Raw genomic sequence first — 23,984 nt, forward strand, 5'->3', positions numbered from 1 at the left:
TTGCTACAACTTTTGTTCTAAAAGTTTTTTTGTAACATCCTCCGATTCAAAAATATTACCATCACCTACTTCAAACAACGAAATTCATCAAATTTTCATATTTTCCTATTTTTCTCGATATCTATGTGTCTGGGAGCAAAAGTGTAAGGGAGCAATATTGTTAAGAAAAAAATTTGCTACAACTTTTGTTCTAAAAGTTTTTTTGTAACATACTCCGATTCAAAAATATTACCATCACTTACTTCAAACAACGAAATTCATCAAATTTTCATATTTTCCTATTTTTCTCGATATCTATGTGTCTGTGAGCAAAAGTGTAAGGGAGCAATATTGTTAAGAAAAAAATTTGCTACAACTTTTGTTCTAAAAGTTTTTTTGTAACATACTCCGATTCAAAAATATTACCATCACTTACTTCAAACAACGAAATTCATCAAATTTTCATATTTTCCTATTTTTCTCGATATCTATGTGTCTGTGAGCAAAAGTGTAAGGGAGCAATATTGTTAAGAAAAAAATTTGCTACAACTTTTGTTCTAAAAGTTTTTTTGTAACATACTCCGATTCAAAAATATTACCATCACCTACTTTAAACAACGAAATTCATCAAATTTTCATATTTTCCTATTTTTCTCGATATCTATTCATCTGAGAGTAAAAGTGCAAGAGAGCAATATTGTTAAGAATAAAATTTGCTACAACTTTTGTTATAAAAGTTTTCTTATAGCATGCTCCAATTCCCAAGTATTACCTATAATAACTTGAAACTAACAAATTTTCATATTTTCGTATTTATCTCAATATTGACGCATCTAAGAGTAAAAGTACAACAGAGCAATATTGTTAACATTAAAAATTTACAACAATTTCTGGTTGATTTGGTCGGCATAGCTTGGCAACGCTGGGTACAATTAAAACCTGCAATAAAAACTAAACCATTCCATTTAAAATGACGAGTCATAGTCTACTTCCAGTAGACCGGAAGTGGCGGCCATCTTGAAAATATTTTAGATCGAAAGTTCCGAATGAACAACCCATACTACCAAAATTTCAAACCTCTACGAATAGTGGAACCTGAAAAAGTTTTCACGAACCTGTATACAGGATGTTTCTGTAAGTTGTGGCATAATTTTAATTTGAATATTGTTTAATTGTAATACAATATAATTTTAACTACAAAAACGATTCGTGCAAAAATATTTGGTCTAAAGCAATAAATGGCTAAGATAAAAAAGGTTTGTCTTAGAAAGATAAAATTTGGCATACTGTGCAATGCTATCATGAGAAATCGCTTAAGATCATTTTTGATTATGTCAAAACTCGTTATTTGTTTTGCCTGTTAGATTAGGTCATCTACAAGCGGCAACTAATCTTCTGCCTGCAGTATGTAGTCTTCTGGCAGCAATACCTAATCTTCTGCCAGCACTACTTAGTCGTCTATTGTCAGTTTACAATCCTCTACCAGCAGTATATGATGTATAATTGCCTGTTACCTCTACAAGCAGCATCTAATCTTCTACCTGTATAGTCCTCTCTCAGCAATATCTTATCTATTGTCAGTAATATTTGGTAGCTAGTATTATGCAAGCATATCTTAGTATTTTATTAGCAGTATCTAGTCATCTACATTAACAATATCTTCTCCTCGGCCAACTTTATTTGTAACAAAAGTTGTAACAAATTTTATTGTAAACAATATTGCTCACTTGCACTTTTGCTCCCAGACACATAGATATAGAGAAAAATAGGAAAATATGAAAATTTGATGAATTTCGTTGTTTAAAGTAGGTGATGGTAATATTCTTAAATCGGAGCGTGTTACAAAAAAACTTTTAGAACAAAAGTTGTAGCAAATTTTATTCTTAACAATATTGCTCTCTTGCACTTTTGCTCTCAGATGCGTCAATATTGAGAAAAATACGAAAATTTAAAAATTTGATGAATTTCCTTTTTTACTATTAGCTAATGGTGGCATTTGGGAATCGGAGCATGTTATCAAAAAAAATTGAGAACAAAAGTTGTAGCAAATTTTATTCTTAACAATATTGCTCTCTTGCACTTTTGGTCCCAGATACATAGATATCGAGAAAAATACGAAAATATGAAAATTTGATGAATTTCGTTGTTTAAAGTAGGTGATGGTAACATTTTTAAATCGGAGCGTGTTACAAAAAAACTTTTACAACAAAAATTGTACCAAATTTTATTCTTAACAATATTGCTCTGTTGCACCTTTACTCTCAGATGCATAGATATCGAGAAAAATAGGAAAATATGAAAATTTTATGACTTTCGTTGTTTAAAGTAGGTGATGGTAATATATTTGAATCGGAGCATGTTACAAAAAAACTTTTAGAACAAAAGTTGTAGCAAATTTTATTCTTAACAATATTGCTCTGTTGCACCTTTACTCTCAGATGCATAGATATCGAGAACAATAGGAAAATATGAAAATTTTATGACTTTCGTTGTTTAAAGTAGGTGATGGTAATATATTTGAATCGGAGCATGTTACAAAAAAACTTTTAGAACAAAAGTTGTAGCAAATTTTATTCTTAACAATATTGCTCTCTTGCACTTTTGGTCCCAGATACATAGATATCGAGAAAAATACGAAAATATGAAAATTTGATGAATTTCGTTGTTTAAAGTAGGTGATGGTAACATTTTTAAATCGGAGCGTGTTACAAAAAAACTTTTACAACAAAAATTGTACCAAATTTTATTCTTAACAATATTGCTCTGTTGCACCTTTACTCTCAGATGCATAGATATCGAGAAAAATAGGAAAATATGAAAATTTTATGACTTTCGTTGTTTAAAGTAGGTGATGGTAATATATTTGAATCGGAGCATGTTACAAAAAAACTTTTAGAACAAAAGTTGTAGCAAATTTTATTCTTAACAATATTGCTCTCTTGCACTTTTGCTCTCAGATGCGTCAATATTGAGAAAAATACGAAAATTTAAAAATTTGACGAATTTCCTTTTTTACTATTAGTTAATGGTGGCATTTGGGAATCGGAGCATGTTATCAAAAAAATTTGAGAACAAAAGTTGTAGCAAATTTTATTCTTAACAATATTGCTCTCTTGCACTTTTGCTCTCAGATGAATAGATATCGACAAAAATAGGAAAATATGAAAATTTGATGAATTTTGTTGTTTAAAGTAGGTGATGGTAATATTTTTGAATCAGAGCATGTTACAAAAAAACTTTTAGAACAAAAGTTGTAGCAAATTTTATTCTTAACAATATTGTTCTCTAGCACTTTTGCTCTCAGATGCGTCAATATTGAGAAAAATACGAAAATTTAAAAATTTGATGAATTTCCTTTTTTACTATTAGCTAATGGTGGCATTTGGGAATCGGAGCATGTTATCAAAAAAATTTGAGAACAAAAGTTGTGGCAAATTTTATTGTAAACAATATTGCTCACTTGCACTTTTGCTCCCAGACACATAGATATAGAGAAAAATAGGAAAATATGAAAATTTGATGAATTTCGTTGTTTAAAGTAGGTGATGGTAATATTCTTAAATCGGAGCGTGTTACAAAAAAACTTTTAGAACAAAAGTTGTAGCAAATTTTATTCTTAACAATATTGCTCTCTTGTACCTTTCCTCTCAGATGCGTCAATATTGAGAAAAATACGAAAATTTAAAAATTTGATGAATTTCCTTTTTTTGCTATTAGCTAATGGTGGCATTTGGGAATCGGAGCATGTTATCAAAAAAATTTGAGAACAAAAGTTGTAGCAAATTTTATTCTTAACAATATTGCTCTCTTGCACTTTTGGTCCCAGATACATAGATATCGAGAAAAATACGAAAATATGAAAATTTGATGAATTTGGTTGTTTAAAGTAGGTGATGGTAACATTTTTAAATCGGAGCGTGTTACAAAAAAACTTTTACAACAAAAATTGTACCAAATTTTATTCTTAACAATATTGCTCTGTTGCACCTTTACTCTCAGATGCATAGATATCGAGAAAAATAGGAAAATATGAAAATTTTATGACTTTCGTTGTTTAAAGTAGGTGATGGTAATATATTTGAATCGGAGCATGTTACAAAAAAACTTTTAGAACAAAAGTTGTAGCAAATTTTATTCTTAACAATATTGCTCTGTTGCACCTTTACTCTCAGATGCATAGATATCGAGAACAATAGGAAAATATGAAAATTTTATGACTTTCGTTGTTTAAAGTAGGTGATGGTAATATATTTGAATCGGAGCATGTTACAAAAAAACTTTTAGAACAAAAGTTGTAGCAAATTTAATTCTTAACAATATTGCTCTCTTGCACTTTTGTTCTCAGATGCATAGATATCCAGAAAAATAGGAAAATATGAAAATTTGATGAATTTCGTTGTTTAAAGTAGGTGATGGTAACATTTTTGAATCGGAGCATGTTACAAAAAAACTTTTAGAACAAAAGTTGTAGCAAATTTTATTTTTAACAATATTGCTCTGTTGTACCTTTCCTCTCAGAAGAGTAGATATCGAGAAAAATAGGAAAATATGAAAATTTTATGAATTTCGTTGTTTAAAGTAAGTGATGGTAATATTTTTGAATCGGAGCATGTTACAAAAAAACTTTTAGAACAAAAGTTGTAGCAAATTTTATTCCTAACAATATTGCTCTCTTGCACTTTTCTCTCAGATGAATAGATATCGAGAAAAATAGGAAAATATGAAAAAAAATGGGGTGAAAAATCCCAAAAAAAAAGACTTTAGCGATAAAAGGGAGATCTTTTCAAACGCAAAGCTTCAATTTCCCCGCACAAAAGCTCAAACGGAAATTATAATTCCAGTTTAGAAACGGAACTTTGGTTATTTTTTTTTTTTTGTTGAAAAATGATGATTTGAAATTACCTTTTCCGCATTTATTTAGATGATTGGTTACGGGCATATCTTCAGTGCACTGGCAATGTCCTCCGACGCAAATCGATCCATTAAATCCGCATTCCCAAGTCGCATTACACCGATCTCCAAACATTTTCGTACCAATTATTGTGCCATCTAAAAGGAAATAAAAACAAATTTGTTTTTAAATAAAAAGTTTGCATGGCGATGTGCAATTTTAGAAACTGCGTGCGACACGAATTTTTATTTTTCTGGTAACAAAGAACGAAATCGATCGAGTTAACGTGATGGTTCGTCGTTTTATCAGAAATTATTACATCGATTTTGTACCCAAAAAAAGATTTTCTAACTACCCCTTCCATTCTTATGGGTTTTAATCATCCCAAGAAGTTTTACGTTTTAGAAGTTCTTTTCTTTGGGCGCCGTTTATAGGACATGTATTATTCCGTTTTGTGTTCTTTTCATTATGCTCGAATGAGAAAAAAAAAAGGAAAAAAAGAATATGTGGAACGGTTATTTATTATTTCTGTATGGCAAAGAAATGTTTTAAAAGCGAGCAAAAATGTATAACAAGGAATGGGAGCAATTAAGTAAATCGACTTACTAGTAAAAACATAAAATGAAATCGATTAATTTTTGAGCTCTAACAACGTTCACAAACTGCCCCACATAAAATGTAATTGATAACTAACACTAGACCTAGAACTATGGTAATATTTGGAAATCGGATCATATTACAAAAAAACTTTTATAACAAAAGTTGTAGCAAATTTTATTCTTAACAATATTGCTCTCTTGTATATTTGTTCTCAGATGCGTCAATATTGAGAAAAATACGAAAATTTAAAAATAGCATGAATTTCCTTGTTTTACTATTAGCTAATGGTAGCATTCGGGAATCGAAGCATGTTACAAAAATACCTTTGGAACAAAAGTTGTAGCAAATTTTATTCTTAACAATATAGCTCTCTCGTATTATTGCTGTCAGATGCGTCTATATCGAGGAATATACGAAATTATGAAAATTTGATGTATTTGTTGTTTTACTTGCTCTTAATGATAACATTTGAGAATTGGAGCATGTTATCAAAAAACTTTTATAACAAAAGTTGTAGCAAATTTTATTCTTAACAATATTGCTCTCTTGTATATTTGCTCTCAGATGCGTCAATATCGAGAAAAATACGAAAATTTAAAAATTTCATGAATTTCGTTGTTTAAAGTAGGTGATGGTAACATTCTTGAATCGGAGCGTGTTACAAAAAAACTTTTATAACAAAAGTTGTAGCAAATTTTATTCTTAACAATATTGCTCTTTTGCACTTTTGCTCCCAGACACATAGATATCGAGAAAAATAGGAAAATATGAAAATTTGATGAATTTCCTTGTTTTACTATTAGCTAATGGTAGCATTCGGGAATCGAAGCATGTTACAAAAATTCTTTTAGAACAAAAGTTGTAGCAAATTTTATTCCTAACAATATTGCTCTCTTGTACTATTGCTCTCAGATGCGTCAATATCGAGAAATATACGAAAATATGAAAATTTGATGAATTTATAGCTCTTTCAAATAATTAAAGGTAACACTTGAGAATCGGAGCATGCCATAAGAATACTTTTATTACAAAAATTGTTGCAAATTTTATTGTGAATAATATTGCTCAATTGCACGTTTGCTCTTAGATACGTCAATATCGAGATAGATAGAATTCGTTGTTTTACTAGCAATTAATGGTAGCATTCGGGAATCCTAGCATGTTATAAAAAAACTCTTAGAACAAAAGTTGTAGCAAATTTTATTGTTAACAATATTGCTCTCTTGCACTTTTGCTCTTAGATGCGTCAATATCGAAGTAGATACGAAAATATGAAAATTTGATGAATTTGTTGCTCTTTCAAACTATTAAAGGTAACACTTGGGAACCGGAGCATGCTATAAGAATACTTTTATAACAAAAATTGTTGCAAATATCATTGTTAACAATATTGCTCTCTTGCACTTTTGCTCTTAAATACGTCAATAACAAGATAGATACGAAAATATGAAAATTTTAAGAGATCGTTGTGTTACTAGCAAATAATGGTAGCAGTCAAGAATCGGAGCAAATTACAAAAAAACTTTTAAAACAAAATTTGTAGCAAATTTTATTGTTAACAATATTGCTCTCTTGCACTTTTGCTCTTAAATACGTCAATAACAAGATAGATACGAAAATATGAAAATTTTAAGAAATCGTTGTGTTACTAGCAGATAATGGTAGCACTCGAGAATCGGAGCATTTTATAAAAAAACTTTTAAAATAAAACCTGTTGCAAATTTTATTGTTAACAATATTGCTCTCTTGCACTTTTGCTCTTAGATGCGTCAATAACGAGATAGATACAAAAATATGAAAATTTTAAGAAATCGTTGTGTTACTAGCAGATAATGGTAGCACTCGAGAATCGGAGCATTTTATGAAAAAACTTTTATAACAAAAGTGGTAGCAAATTTTATTCTTACCAATATTGCTTTCTTTTACTTTTGCTCTTAGATGCGTCAATAATGAGAAAAATACAAAAATATGAAAATTTGATGAATTTCGTTGTTTTACAACTTGTGAAAGGTAGCACTCGGGAATCGGAGCATTTTATAAAAAAACTTTTAAAACAAAAGTTGTAGCAAATTTTATTCTTAACAATATTGCTCTCTTTTACTTTTGTTCTCCAATGCGTCAACATCGAGAAAAATGCGAAAATATTAAAATTTGATGAATTTCGTTGTTTTAAAAATTGTTAATGGTAACACTTGGAAATCGGAGCATGTTATAAAAAAACTTTTGCAACGAAAGTTGTAGCTAACCTTATTCTTAACAATATTGCTCTCTTGTATATTTGCTCTCAAATGCGTCAATATTGAGAAAAATACGAAAATTTAAAAATTTCATGAATTTCCTTGTTTTAGTATTAGCTAATGGTAGCATTCGGGAATCGAAGCATGTTACAAAAATACTTTTAGAACAAAAGTTGTAGCAAATTTTATTCTTAACAATATTGCTCTGTTGCACTATTGCTCTCAGATACGTCAATATCGAGAAAAATACGACAATATGAAAATTTGATGAATTTGTTGTTTTACTTGCTCTTAATGGTAACATTTGAGAATCGGAGCATGTTATCAAAAAACTTTTATAATAAAAGTTGTAGCAAATTTTATTCTTAAAAATATTGCTCTGTTGTACTATTGCTCTCAGATGCGTCAATATCAAAAAAAATATGAAAATATGAAAATTTGATGAATTTCGTTGTTTTTTCAAGTGGTTGTAATAATAGGGAATCGAAGTATGTTATAAAAAACTTTTAGAACAAAAGTTGTTGCTAATTTTATTCTTAACAATATTGCTCTGTTGTATATTTGCTCTTAGATGCGTCAATATTGTGAAAAATACGAAAATTTAAAAATTTCATGAATTTCCTTGTTTTACTATTAGCTAATGGTAGCATTCGGGAATTGAAGCATGCTACAAAAATACTTTTAGAACAAAAGTTATAGCAAATTTTATTCTTAACAATATGGTTCTCTTGTATATTTGCTCTCAGATACATCAATATTGAGGAATATACGAAATTATGAAAATTTGATGTATTTGTTGTTTCACTTGCTCTTAATAGTAACATTTGAGAATCGGAGCATGTTATTAAAAAACTTTTATAACAAAAGTTGTAGCAAATTTTGTTCTTAACAATATTGCTATCTTGTATATTTGCTCTTAGATGCGCCAATATCGAGAAAAATACGAGAATATGAAAATTTGATAAATTTCGTTATTTTACATATTGTCAATGGTAAAACTTGGAAATTGGAACATGTCATAAAAAAACTTTTAGAACAAAAGTAGTTGTAAACTTTGTTATTAACAATATTGCTCTCTCGTATATTTGCTCTCAGATACGTCAATATCGACAAAAATACGAAAATATGAAAATTTGATGAATTTGTTGTTTTTTCAAGTGGTTGTAATAATAGGGAATCGAAGTACGTCATAAAAAAATTTTTGGAACAAAAGTTGTTATTAATCTTATTCTTAACAATATTGCTCTCTTGTATATTTGTTCTCAGACGCGTGAATATTGAGAAAAATACGAAAATTTAAAAATTTCATGATATTCCTCGTTTTACTATTAGCTAATGGTAGCATTCGGGAATCAAAGTATGTTACAAAAATACTTTTAGAACAAATGTTGTTGCTAATTTTATTCTTAACAATATTGCTCTCTTGTATATTTGCTCTCAGATGCGTCGATATGGAGAAAAATACGAAAATATGAAAATTTGATGAATTTCGTTGTTTTACAAACTGTCAATGGTAACACTTGGAAATTGGAGCGTGTTATAAAAAAACTATTGGGACGAAAGTTGTAGCTAATCTTATTCTTAACAATATTGCTCTCTTGTATATTTGCTCTCAGATGCGTCAATATTGAGAAAAATAAGAAAATTTGATAAATTTACTTGTTTTAGTGTTAGCTAATGGTAACATTCGGGAGTCAAAGCATGTTACAAAAATACTTTTAGAACAAAAGTTGTAGCAAATTCTATTCTTAACAATATTGCTCTCTTGTACTATTGTTCTCAGATGCGTCAATATCGAGGAATATACGAATGTACGAAAATTAGATGTATTTGCTCTTAATGGTAACATTTCAGAATCGGAGCATGTTATTAAAAAACTGTTATAACAAAAGTTGTAGCAAATTTTATTGTTAACAATATTGCTCTCTTGCACTTTTGCTCCTCGATACGCCAATATCAAGATAGATACAAAAATATTTAAATTTGATGAATTTGTTGCTCTTTCAAGTTAGTAAAGGTAACGCTTGGGAATCGGAGCATGCTATAAGAAAACTTTTATAACAAAAATTGTTGCAAATTTTATTGTTAACAATATTGCTCTCTTGCACTTTTGCTCTTAGATGCGTCAATAACGAGATAGATACAAAAATATGAAAATTTTAAGAAATCGTTGTGTTACTAGCAGATAATGGTAGCACTCGAGAATCGGAGCATGCTATAAGAAAACTTTTGTTACAAAAAGTGTTGCAAATTTTATTGTTAATAATATTGCTCTCTTGCACTTTTCCTCTTAGATGCGTCAATATCGACATAAATACGAAAATAGAAAAATTTGATGAATTTGTTGCTCTTTCAAATTATTGAAGGTAACTTGGGAATCAGAGCATGCTGTAAGAAAACTTTTATTACAAAAATTGTTGCAAACTTTATTGTTAACAATATTGCTTGCATTTTTGCTCTTAGATGCGTCAATAACGAGATAGATGCGAAAATATGAAAATTTTAAGAAATCGTTGTTACTAGCAGTTAATGGTAGAACTCGAGAATCGGAGCATTTTATAAAAAAACTTTTAAAACAAAAGTTGTAGCAAATTTTATTCTTACCAATATTGCTTTCCTTTACTTTTGCTCTCAGATGCGTCAATGTCGAGAAAAATACGAAAATATTAAAATGTGATGAATTTCGTTGTTTTAAAAATTGTTAATGGTAACATTTGGAAATCGGAGAATGTTATAAAAAAACTGTTGCAACGAAAGTTGTAGCTAACCTTATTCTTAACAATATTGCTCTCTTTAATTTTTGCTCTCAGATGCGTCAATATCGAGAAAAATGCGAAAATGTAAAAATTTGATGTGTTCGTAGTTTTACTTGTAAAACTGTTAATGGTAATACTCGGAAATGGGAGCATTTTACAAAAAAATTTTTAGAACAATAGTTGTAGCAAATTCTATTCTAAGCAATATTGCATTGAAGTTTGCACGTCGTCTGCTTTTGATTCCATGTCGTATTTACACATTTATTGCACCTTATATGCCTTATATGAAGGTTTTTATTTTATTCTTTTAGCCTGTGCCCAGTGTGTTTAGATAGGCTATAACTATAGAAGATTTTATGATTTTGTTTCTGTAACGTTCCAAATCTTGTAGTGCATATTTGTCAGTTTCTCTTATTATGATTTTGAAATGCACCCAGTCTATACAGAGTCTTTACGTTCCAAGTCGAAATCAATAGATCATGTCGATACGTCTCCATCCCACACAAAAGTAGGAGTGTCAGCAATGCAAATTTAATATGGAAGCAACACCTGATTGTATACATCAAACTAGGCATCAATGTTCAAAAAAAACGAACTGTACAATTCCACCAGAGAATATAAATCGAATCCATTACCTTCTAGCGATTCCAATACGTAATATTTAAATATTAAAACAGCCCAGAGAGCTGTTCAATTTATTATGTTGACCTGGTTTCATTAATATTAAATTGATTTTCTGTTTCCTTCGCGCTTTTATCTGATTGTGAGTAATTTCCATCCTTCCAAATTGGAGCAAAATACCTTTATTGTGATCATTTCATCTTGTTGGAAACAATATTAATTAAAGGACCTAGAAATTTTTGACCGATCATAATCTGCTTAGGATTAATGTGGAGAAACTTTCTTTAATTCTACTTTCTTTGGATCCTTTGTAGCAATGCGCTCGATACTCCTCTTCTCGGAAGCAATTCCCAAATCTTCTTCCGTGCCAAACGAACACCTTTTCCAAATCAATAGTACATAAGTATAGCTTTCCAGTTCCACCTTCCTTCCTCTCTATCTATAATTCGTGATGAATAGTCAGCTTTGCGCGCTTTTCCCGCCCTAATTTCGATTTTTGTATAATTTATTTATACAACTTGTAAAAAAACGAAATTTCTCGATATTGACGCATCAGCGAGCAAAAGTACAAGAGAGCAATATTGTTAAGAATACAATTTGCTACAAGTTTTGTTTTAAAAGTTTTTCTATAAAATGCTCCGATTCCCAAATGATACCTTATCTGCTACTAACACAACGAATTCTTAAAATTTTCATATTTTTATCGATATTGATGCATCTCAGAGCAAAAGTAAAAGAGGGCAATATTGGTAAGAATAAAATTTGCTACCACTTTTGTTATAAAAGTTTTTTTATAAAATGCTCCGATTCTCGAGTGCTACCTTTGACAAGTTGTAAAACAACGAAATTCATCAAATTTTCATATTTTTGTATTTTTCTCATTATTGACGCATCTGAGAGCAAAAGTAAAAGAGAGCAATATTGGTAAGAATAGAATTTGCTACAACTATTGTTCTAAAAATTCTTTTGTAAAATGATCCGATTTCCGAATATTACCATTATCTCTTAGTAACATAACGAATTCTTAAAATTTTCATATTTTCGTATTTTTATAAATATTGACGCATCTGAGAGCAAAAGTACAAGAAAGCAATATTGCTAAGAATAAAATTTGCTACAACTTTTGTTTTAAAAGTTTTTTTATAAAATGCTCCGATTCCCGAGTGTTACCTTTCACAAGTTGTAAAACAACGAAATTCATCAAATTTTCATATTTTTGTATTTTTCTCACTATTGACGCATCTGAGAGCAAAAGTAAAAGAGAGCAATATTGGTAAGAATAGAATTTGCTACAACTATTGTTCTAAAAATTCTTTTGTAAAATGCTCCGATTTCCGAATATTACCATTATCTCTTAGTAACATAACGAAATCTTAAAATTTTCATACTTTCGTATTTTTATAAATATTGACGCATCTGAGAGCAAAAGTACAAGAAAGCAATATTGGTAAGAATAAAATTTGCTACAAGTTTTGTTTTAAAAGTTTTTTTATAAAATGCTCCGATTCCCGAGTGTTACCTTTCACAAGTTGTAAAACAACGAAATTCATCAAATTTTCATATTTTTGTATTTTTCTCATTATTGACGCATCTGAGAGCAAAAGTAAAAGAGAGCAATATTGGTAAGAATAGAATTTGCTACAACTATTGTTCTAAAAATTCTTTTGTAAAATGCTCCGATTTCCGAATATTACCATTATCTCTTAGTAACATAACGAAATCTTAAAATTTTCATATTTTCGTATTTTTATAAATATTGACGCATCTGAGAGCAAAAGTACAAGAAAGCAATATTGGTAAGAATAAAATTTGCTACAAGTTTTGTTTTAAAAGTTTTTTTATAAAATGCTCCGATTCCCGAGTGTTACCTTTCACAAGTTGTAAAACAACGAAATTCATCAAATTTTCATATTTTTGTATTTTTCTCACTATTGACGCATCTAAGAGCAAAAGTAAAAGAGAGCAATATTGGTAAGAATAAAATTTGCTAAAACTTTTGTTTTAAAAGTTTTTTAATAAAATGCTCTGATTCCCGAGTGCTACCATTATATGTTAGTAACATAACGAATTCTTAAAATTTTCATATTTTCGTATTTTTCTCGATTTCTATGCATGTGGGAGCAAAAGTGTAAAAGAGCAATATTGTTAAGAATGAAATTTGCTACAACTTTTATACTAAATTTTTTTTTCTAAAACGTTCCGAATTTCCTATTCATCCTCTATCAACAAGATGCAAAATCACGATTTATCTAATTGGCACCTTTTCGAATTTTTCTCGATTTGTATGCATCTGAGAGTAAAAGTGTAAAAGAGCAATATTGTTAAGAACGAAATTTGCTACAACTTTTGTTTTAAAAGTTTTTTTATAAAATGCTCCTATTCCCGAGTGCTACCTTTGACAAGTTGTAAAACAACGAAATTAATCAAATTTTCATATTTTTGTATTTTTCTCATTTTTAACGCATCTAAGAGCAAAAGTAAAAGAGAGCAATATTGCTAAGAATAAAATTTGCTACAACTTTTGTTAAAAAAGTTTTTCTATAAAATGCTCCGATTCCCGAGGGCTACCATTATCTGCTAGTAAAACAAAGAATTTGCAAAATTTTCATACTTTTATCGATATTGACGCATCTGAGAGCAAAAGTAAAAGAGAGCAATATTGCTAAGAATAAAATTTGCAACAACTTTTGTTTTAAAAGTTTTTTTATAAAATGCTCCGATTCCCGAGTGCTACCTTTCACAAGTTGTAAAACAACGAATTTTCAAAATTTTCATACTTTTCTCGATATTGACGCATCTGAGAGCAAAAGTACAAGAGAGCAATATTGCTAAGAATAAAATTTGGTACAACTTTTGTTTTAAAAGTTTTTTTATAAAATGCTCCGATTCCCGAGTGCTACCTTTGACAAGTTGTAAAACAACGAAATTCATCAAATTTTCAAATTTTTGTATTTTTCTCATTATTGACGCATCTAGAAACAAAAGTAAAAGAGAGCAATATTGTTAAGAACAAAATTTGCTACAACTTTTGTTTTAAAAGTTTTTTTATAAAATGCTTCGATTCCCCAGTGTTACCATTATCTGCTTAACACAACGAATTCTTAAAATTTGCGTTATTATTATTTCCGGAATATTTGTAAATTCCTGCGCACGCGCATTCAAGTGTTGTGAGGCACGCCTTTATGCGTTCAACAGGTAAATTAAAATTTTTGAATTTACGCGCGCGCCATGTCGAGAACGTTGTTCCTCCGCTCCTCCGGGAGGATTGGTATTGGAAAAGTAACTAGATCTGGTGACTTTTAAAAAAAAAGTAACGCCCCAGCTAGTGGTTGGTAGTTTAAAAAAAAGTAACAGTCTACCTGGTTGGTAGTGCTTTCGTTCCACTATCAACCACTAGGTGGGGCGTTAGTTTTTTTTAAAAAGTCACCAGATCTAGTTACCAACCTATATTTTCCCCCAAGCCTTAGGTTGGTACCCTTCCCTATACTTTTACATTGGGCTGATGATGTCACGGAGGAGCAACTTCCTATCTAGAATCGGCGTTTCTATACTACTCTCGATTTCTGTATAATTTATTTGTACAACGTGTAAAAGAACGAAATTCGTCAAATTTCTACATTTTTCTTTCTTTCTCGATATTGACGCATCTGAGAGCAAAAGTACAAGAGAGCAATATTGTTAAGAACAAGATTTTCTACAACTATTGTTCTAAAAGTTATTTTATAAAATACACCGATTCTCGAATCTTAGCATTAACTTTTAGTAAAACAACGAAATTCATCAAATTTTGACATTTTCGTATATTTCTCGTTATTGACGCATCTAAGAGCAAAAGTTAAAAAAAGCAATATTGCTAAGAATAAAATTTGCTACAACTTTTGTTTTAAAAGTTTTTTTATAAAATGCTCCGATTCCCAAGTGCTACCATTACTTGTTAGTAAAATAACAAATTCTTAAAATTATCATATTTTCGTATTTTTCTCGATATTGACGCATCTGAGAGCAAAAGTAAAAGAGAGGAATATTGGTAACAATAAAAGTCGCTACAACTTTTGTTATAAAAGTTTTTTAATAACATGGTCCGATTCCCGAGTGCTATCATTATCTGCTAGTAACACAACGAATTCTTAAAATTTTCATATTTTCGTATTTTTATCGATATTGACGCATCTGAGAGCAATAGTACAACAGAGCAATATTGTTAAGAATAAAATTTGCTACAACTTTTGTTGTAAAAGTATTTTTGTAACATGCTTCGATTCCCGAATGCTACCATTAGCTAATAGTAAAACAAGGAAATTTATCAAATTATCTAATTTTCTTATGTTTCCCAATATTGACGAATCTGAGAACAAAACTGAAGGAGAACAATATTGCTAAGAATAGAATTTGCTACAACTCTTGTTCTAAAAATTCTTTTGTAAAATGCTCCGATTTCCAAATATTACCATTATCTTCATTTCAAAACTGGTTAACGAGATTTCTGGATCTGTAGGACTGTGCACGTCCGTTGCATTACTTAAACGTCGATATAGGGCAGCCTTGTTTTCGGCTCAATGCACCTTTCAGGGTTACCGATGATGTTAATACCTCAGCTCTGCCGTATCTGCCGTATTTGCGCATAAATTCTCTCTTGTTCGTGTTTTCTTTCTCTTTTCATGTTCTTTTCTGTTTTGTCTATGTTTATGTTTATTATTTTTAAGGGGGTGATTGTGAAAGAACGATAAGAGACTATCGAACATCACCTTTTGTTCATAAATTTAAATTTAGATATGTAAATTTTTTGTATTTTCAATAATATGTACCTATATCGATTTTTGTGAACAATAAACTTGTTTATTATTATTATTATTATTATCTACTTGTAAAACTACGAATATATCAAATTTTCATATTTTTCTCGATATCTATGTATCTGAGAACAAAACTGAAGGAGAGCAATATTGCTAAGAATAGAATTTGCTACAACTATTGTTCTAAAAATTCTTTTGTAAAATGCTCCGATTTCCGAATATTACCATTAACTACTTGTAAAACTACGAACACATCAAATTTTTACATTTTCGCATTTTTCTCGATATCTATGCATCTGAGAACAAAACTGAAGGAGAGCAATATTGCTAAGAATAGAATTTGCTACAACTATTGTTCTAAAAATTTTTTTGTAAAATGCTCTGATTTCCGAGTATTACCATTAACTACTTTTAAAACTACGAACACATCAAATTTTCACATTTTCGTATTTTTCTCGATATCTATGTATCTGAGAACAAAACTGAAGGAGAGCAATATTGCTTAGAATAGAGTTTGCTACAACTATTGTTCTAAAAATTCTTTTGTAAAATGCTCCCATTTCCGAGTATTACCATTAACTACTTGTAAAACTACGAGCATATCAAATTTTCACATTTTTCTCGATATCTATGTATCTGAGAACAAAACTGAAGGAGAGCAATATTGCTAAGAATAGAATTTGCTACAACTATTGTTCTAAAAAATTTTTTGTAAAATGCTACGATTTCCAAGTATTACCATTAACTACTTTTAAAACTACGAACACATCAAATTTTCACATTTTTGCATTTTTCTCGATATCTATGTATCTGAGAACAAAACTGAAGGAGAGCAATATTGCTTAGAATAGAGTTTGCTACAACTATTGTTCAAAAATATTTTTGTAAAATGCTCCGATTTCCGAATATTACCATTATCTACTTGTAAAACTACGAATATATCAAATTTTCATATATTTCTCGATATCTATGTATCTGAGAACAAAACTGAAGGAGAGCAATATTGCTAAGAATAGAATTTGCTACAACTATTGTTCAAAAAAATTTTTGTAAAATGCTCCGATTTCCGAATATTACCATTATCTACTTGTAAAACTACGAATATATCAAATTTTCACATTTTTCTCGATATCTATGTATCTGAGAACAAAACTGAAGGAGAGCAATATTGCTTAGAATAGAATTTGCTACAACTATTGTTCTAAAAATTCTTTTGTAAAATACTCCGATTTCCGAATATTACCATTAACTACTTTTAAAACTACGAACATATCAAATTGTCACATTTTCGCATTTTTCTCGATATTGACGCATCTGAGAGCAAGAATGAAAGAGAGCAATATTGTTAAGAATAGAATTTGCTACAACTTTCGCTTGAAAAGTTTTTTTGTAATATGCTCCGTTTCCCGTGTGTTACCATTGATTCTACCGGCATTTAAGCGGTGTAGGTCTCTGTTAGGCCGAATAAAGCTCTAGGATTTCGAAACAAAGAATCAAACCAAGAGTAAACTTTAGCGGAAGTACGAGGAAATTCTATCAGAATCTAAATAGGAATAGGAAATGGTTTAATCCTAGGATAACAATGCGTAGAGAGAAAGATAAAGAGGGACGAATTCTAACGGAGCAAGGCAAAATACTGGAAATATGTTAAACTAGGAAGAAGAACTGGTAACAGAGAACAAGAACTCATGGCATATAATGAAATGATAGCAGCAATTAACAATGTTTGCGTATAACTAAACTTCCGATAGAGCTAAAGTGACGGCTATATTGCAAATCAAATATGTTATGTCGAACGAAAATGTAATGGTTGTTTGAATAACCTATTTTCATCGTGCTTTAACACACCTTGTACTTTTTACTTTACATGACAATATCGGGAAAACTAATTAATTAAAGGATTATTTACTTAAAAAATCGTGAGAAAAACTCATTTAATTTTGTGATAAAAAATCTTGCTTTGAAAGCAAAAACAATTCGTACTTATCGTCGCTATATCAAAGGATTTCAGCGCAGGAAAAAAGTGCAAAAATATCGATAACCACTTCGTTTCAATGTTATAACAGTTTTTTTTTTTATTTGTTCTCCGTGCGAAAATTCATATCTTATCCAGAGGTATGAAAAAGGGAAAAAACTGGATATAATAATATTGATTTAGTTGCGTCAATATTGAGAAAAATATAAAAATAAGAAAATTTGATAAATTTTGTTCTTTTACAAGCTCTTAATGGTAACACTCGGGAATCGGCGCATATTACAAAGAAACTTTTGGAACGAAAATTGTAGCAAATTTCATTCTCAACAGTATTGCTCTTCAGCATCTTTACCCTTAGATGCGTCAATAATGAGAAAAATACAAAAATATGAGAATTTGTTGCTCTTTCAAGTTATTAAAGGTAACACTTGGGAATCGGAGCATGCTATAGGAAAACTTTTATAACAAAAATTGTAGGAAATTTTATTGTTAACAACATTGCTCTCTTGCACTTTTGCTCTTAGATACGTCAATATCGAGATAGATACGAAAATATGAAAATTTTATGAATTCGTTGCTCTTTCAAGTTATTAAAGGTAACTCTTGGGAATCGGAGCATGGTATAAGAAAACTTTTATACCAAAAATTATTACAAATTTTATTGTTAACAATATTGCTCTCTTGCACTTTTGCTCTTAGATACGTCAATAACGAGATAGATACGAAAATATGAGAATTTTATGAATTTCTTGCTCTTTCAAGTTATTATAGGTAACACTTGAGAATCGGAGTTTGCTATAAGAAAACTTTTATAACAAAAATGGTTGCAAATTTTATTGTTAACAATATTGTTCTCTTGCACTTTTACTCTTAGATACGTCAATATCGAGATATATACGAAAATAAGAAAATTTGATGAATTTGTTGCAATTTCAAGCTATTATAGGTAACACTTGGGAATCGAAGCTTGCTATAAGAAAACTTTTATAACAAAAATTGTTGCAAATTGTATTGTTAACAATATTGCTCTCTTGCATTTTTGCTCTCAAATACATCAATATCGAGATAGATACGAAAATTAAAAAATTTGATGAATTTGCTAGTTATACTATTAGCTAATGGTAACATTCGGGAATTGAAACATGTTATCAAAAAACTTTTAGAACAAAAGTTGTTGCAAATTTTGTTGTTAACAATATTGCTCTCTTGTATATTTGCTCTCGAATGCGTCAGTATTGAGAAAATTACGAAAATTTAAAAAATTGATGAATTTCTTTGTTTTACTATTAGCTAATGGTAACATTTGGGAATCGGAGCAGTCATCAAAAAACTTTTAGAATAAAAATTGTTGCAAATTTTGTTATTAACAATATTGCTCTCTTGTACTTTTGCTCTCAGATGCGTCAATATCGAGAAAAATACAAATATTTAAAAATTTGATGTATTTCCTTGTTTTATTATTAGCTAATGGTAACATTTAGGAATCCGAGAATGTTATCAAAAAACTTTTAGAACAAAAGTTGTAGCAAATTTTATTCTTAACAATATTGCTCTCTTGTATATTTGCTCCCAGATGCGTCAATATTGAGAAAAATGCGAAAATTTGATGAATTTCGTTATTTTACTATTAGCTAATGGTAACACTTAGGAATCGGAGCATGTTATAAAAAAATTTTATAACAAAATTTGTTGCAAATTTTGTTATTAACAATATGACTCTGTTGTATATTTGCTCTCAGATACGTCAATATTGAGAAAAATACGAAAATTTAAAAATTTTATGAATTTCTTTGTTTTATTGTAATTGTTGTTTTGTCTTCTTAACATCGTGTGATATTGGATATGAAGGTTAAATTATTTTTTTCTTGTACTATATCGATGTTATTTATTTATTTATTTTCTTCTACATGTTTCGAGGAAACTGGGCCTTCATCATCAGGAAGAGATCCTGTTACAATTACAAATGTTCATTATTATTATCTTAATTACGCTTTAAATTATCTAAGGTTATGTTATTGAATTTGTTCTTAATTGGCTAAATATCTTAAAATATAATAAAACAAAGCAAACTTACGTCAAATTTATGAATAAAAACTTCACCATGTTCTGTTTCCGTTATTTGATATTATTGATGATTATTTATATAACTTTTGATATCTCCTCGTTGTTGTGGTGTGTTTATTTTTTGTTTTTTGGTAATGGAGGATTGTAATATTTCGTGTTTGGTTGGTACTTCTTTGTTTTATTATTAGCTAATGGTAGCATTTGGGAATCGGAGCATGTTATCAAAAAACTTTTAAAACAAAAGTTGTTGCAAATTTTGTTATTAACAATATTGCTCTCTTGTATATTTGCTCCCAGATGCGTCAATATTGAGAAAAATAGGAAAATTTTATCAATTTCTTTGTTTTACTATCAGCTAATGGTAACATTTGGGAATCGGAGCATGTCATCAAAAAAATTTTATAATAAAAATTGTAGCAAATTTTATTCTTAACAATATTGCTCTCTTGTATATTTGCTCTCAGATGAGTCAATATTGAGAAAAATACGAAAATTTAAAAAATTGATAAATTTCTTTGTTTTACTATTAGCTAATGGTAACATTTGGGAATTGGAGCATGTCATCAAAAAACCTTTAGAACAAAAGTTGTTGCAAATCTTATTGCTAACAATATTGCTCTCTTTCACTTTTGCTCTCAGATGCGTCAATATCGAGAAAACACAAAAATGCGAAAATTTTATGAATTTTTTGTTATCTTACTCTTAATGGTAACATTTGGGAATAGGAGCATGTTATCAAAAAACTTTTATAACAAAAGCTGTAGCAAATTTTATTCTTAACAATATTGCTCTCTTGTATATTTCCTCTTAGATACGTCAATATCGAGAAAAATACGAAAATATGAAAATTTGATGAATTTCATTGTTTTACAAATAGTCAATGGTAGCACTTAGAAAGTGGAGCATGTTATAAAAAAACTATTGGGACGAAAGTTGTAGCTAATCTTATTTTTAACAATATTGCTCTCTTTTACTTTTGCTCTCAGATGCGTCAATATCGATAAAAATACGAAAATATGAAAATTTTAACAATTCGTTGTGTTACTAGCAGATAATGGTAGCACTCGGGAATCGGAGCATTATATAAAAAAACTTTTAAAACAAAAGTTGTAGCAAATTTTATTCTTAACAATATTGCTCTCTTTTACTTTTGCTCTTAGATGCGTCAATAACGAGAAAAATACGAAAATGTCAAAATTTGAAGAATTTCGTTGTTTTATTAGATGTTAATGGTAAGATTCGGGAATCGGTGTATTTTATAAAATAACTTTTATAACTCAATTATAGTTTGTATCGAAAAATGTTTTAAATAATACTTATTTAGAATTGGACGGAGAACAATTTTAGTTAATAACATTTTTTTAAATATCCACTAGGTGGCGTTATGTACTGGTATGAAAAACCAATTTTTTTAATTTATATTTTTAATTATTGTTTGTATCGAAAAATGTTTTAAATAATACTTATTAAGAATTAGACGTAGAACAATTTTTGTTAATAACATTTTTCAAAATATCCGCTAGATTTCGCTGTGTACTGGTATCAAAAACCAGTTTTTTTAGGTTATGTTCTTAATTATTGCTTGTATCAAAGAATGTTTCAAATAATACTTATTCAGAATTGGACGTAGAACAATTTTTGTTAATAACATTTTTCAAAATATCCACTAGGTGTCGCTGTGTACTGGTATCAAACACCAATTTTTATAGGTTATGTTCTTAATTATTGTTTGTATCAAAGAATGTTTCAAATAATACTTATTCAGAATTGGACGGTGAACAATTTTTGTTAATAACATTTTTTGAAATATCCACTAGGTGTCGCTGTGTACTGGTATCAAAAACTAGTTTTTTCTAGATTTTGTTATCAATTATAGTTTGTATCAAAAAATGTTTCAAATAATACTTATTCAGAATTCGACGAAGAACAATTTTTGTTAACAACATTTTTCAAAATATCCGCTAGGTTTCGCTGTGTACTGGTATCGAAAACCAGTTTTTTTAGGTTATGTTCTTAATTATTGTTTGTATCAAAAAATGTTTCAAATAATACTTATTAAGAATTAGACGGAGAATAATTTTTATTAATAACATTTTTCAAAATATCCGCTAGGTTTCGTTGTGTACTGGTATGAAAAACCAGTTTTTTTTAGGTTATTTTATCAATTATAGTTTGTATCGGAAAATGTTTCAAATAATACTTATTCAGAATTGGACGGAGAACAATTTTTGGTAATAACATTTTTTTAAACATCCACCAGGTGTCGCTGTGTACTGATATGAAAAACCAATTTTTTTAGGTTATGTTCTTAATTGTTGTTTGTATCAAAAACTGTTTCAAATAATACTTATTCATAATTGGACGGACAACAATTTTTGTTAATAACATTTTTCAAACAATCCGCTAGGTGTCGCTGTGTACTGGTATGGAAAACCAGTTTTGTTACAAAAACGCGATTTTCGCTTGTAATCTAAGTCTAAACCAATATTTTCTAAAACAAGAAATATATATATTTCATAAAACACCGATTTATTTTTGTACCACTTTAAGTAGCCCTGCGGGAGCAGTTACACCCCCGGACTGCAGCAACAAGAACGATTTAGAACGCAAAGGGGTTTTGTGAGCCGTTCGATATCGTTCCTGCGGCGTTGCAGGGCGATCACGAACTTTATGTGTGTGACCTTCGTCATTTCGTTAAAAATTAATTCCCATCAAAATTAATATACACGATACTAACTATATGTATAGTACATTAAATAAACAACAAATTTAATATACAAATAATAAGATTTTTCACACTAAAGTTGTGAGATTCTTTAGCGCTGAATAACCTGACCTCTAACCTCTCTCACTAAGTCGTTGGAAAATTCTTGGAACTCTTCCAACTCTCATTCCAGAGGGGAAAAGAATAAAGGCGAACACAAAGCGTGCGTTTAGACTTTTTAAATTATTTAAAACGAAACCAACTTTGAAAGGTAAAAAAGGAAATTTCTTAAAATTTTTTCCAAAGCTAAAAAAGTACTAATCTATTCTTCCATAAATAATTTAGTAACTAATCTGTGTGTGTGGGGGTATTAATCGAACCGGAGTTATTTCTCGAAACCTAGGGATGTAGAGAATTTATCTAACCCAAAAACGTAGGTTGGATTAAGAGGATGTTGTTGGGGGCAGAATTGTTAGCTTAAATATTAAAAGCAATTACTCGGGGTGTAGTTTTGGGGCGAAATTGTTTTTGCCGAGAAGTGGTAATAAAACCGGAAGAATAATAAATCGAAATGTTCCGATTTGGGAGACCCGGAAGTTGAGAAATGGGATTTTGTGGACAACTAAAAGTGTCAAAAAAGACGCTAATTTAAAAATTCCTGGAAGCTCTATTTATTGAAATTAAGGAATGAAACTTATTTTAAATTAAAGCACAAAGCTTTCTCTTTACAATGATGTATAATAAGTGTAGGGTTGGATTGGAAAAATGTTGAGAAAAAAAATGTTGAAATAAAACTTACATTTTCGTATAACCTAAAAGTGTCAAAAAAGATGCTAATTTAAAAATTCATGGAAGCAGTGTTTATTGAAATTAAGGAATGAGACTTATTTTATATTAAAGCTCAAAGCTTTCTCTTTAAAATGATGTATAATAATTGTTGGGTTGGATTGGAAAAATATTGAGAAAAAAAATGTTGAAATAAAACCTACATTTTCGCATAACCTAAAAGTGTCAAAAAAGATGCTAATTTAAAAATTCATGGAAGCTGTATTTATTGAAATTAAGGAATGAAACTTATTTTAAATTAAAGCACAAAGCTTTCTCTTTACAATGATGTATAATAAGTGTAGGGTTGGATTGGAAAAATGTTGAGAAAAAAAATGTTGAAATAAAACTTACATTTTCGTATAACCTAAAAGTGTCAAAAAAGATGCTAATTTAAAAATTCATGGAAGCAGTGTTTATTGAAATTAAGGAATGAGACTTATTTTATATTAAAGCTCAAAGCTTTCTCTTTAAAATGATGTATAATAATTGTTGGGTTGGATCGGAAAAATATTGAGAAAAAAAATGTTGAAATAAAA

The 23,984-nt window shown here is 29.4% G+C and overlaps 1 protein-coding gene across 2 annotated transcripts in view; it reads right to left on the minus strand.

Annotated features, from left to right (window-relative positions):
* The window catches only part of LOC111416042 (julius seizure), a 55,154-nt gene that overhangs the window by 13,915 nt on the left and 17,255 nt on the right, over nt 1-23,984 (minus strand). For both annotated transcript variants that reach the window (XM_023047986.2, XM_023047985.2), the window contains exon 2: nt 4,882-5,028. In XM_023047986.2, the coding sequence (XP_022903754.1) occupies nt 4,882-5,028 (147 nt within the window). The remainder of the gene's footprint in view (nt 1-4,881; nt 5,029-23,984) is intronic.

Source organism: Onthophagus taurus, chromosome 10 (genome assembly GCF_036711975.1).
Source record: "Onthophagus taurus isolate NC chromosome 10, IU_Otau_3.0, whole genome shotgun sequence".
NCBI classification, from domain to species: Eukaryota; Metazoa; Arthropoda; class Insecta; order Coleoptera; family Scarabaeidae; genus Onthophagus; species Onthophagus taurus.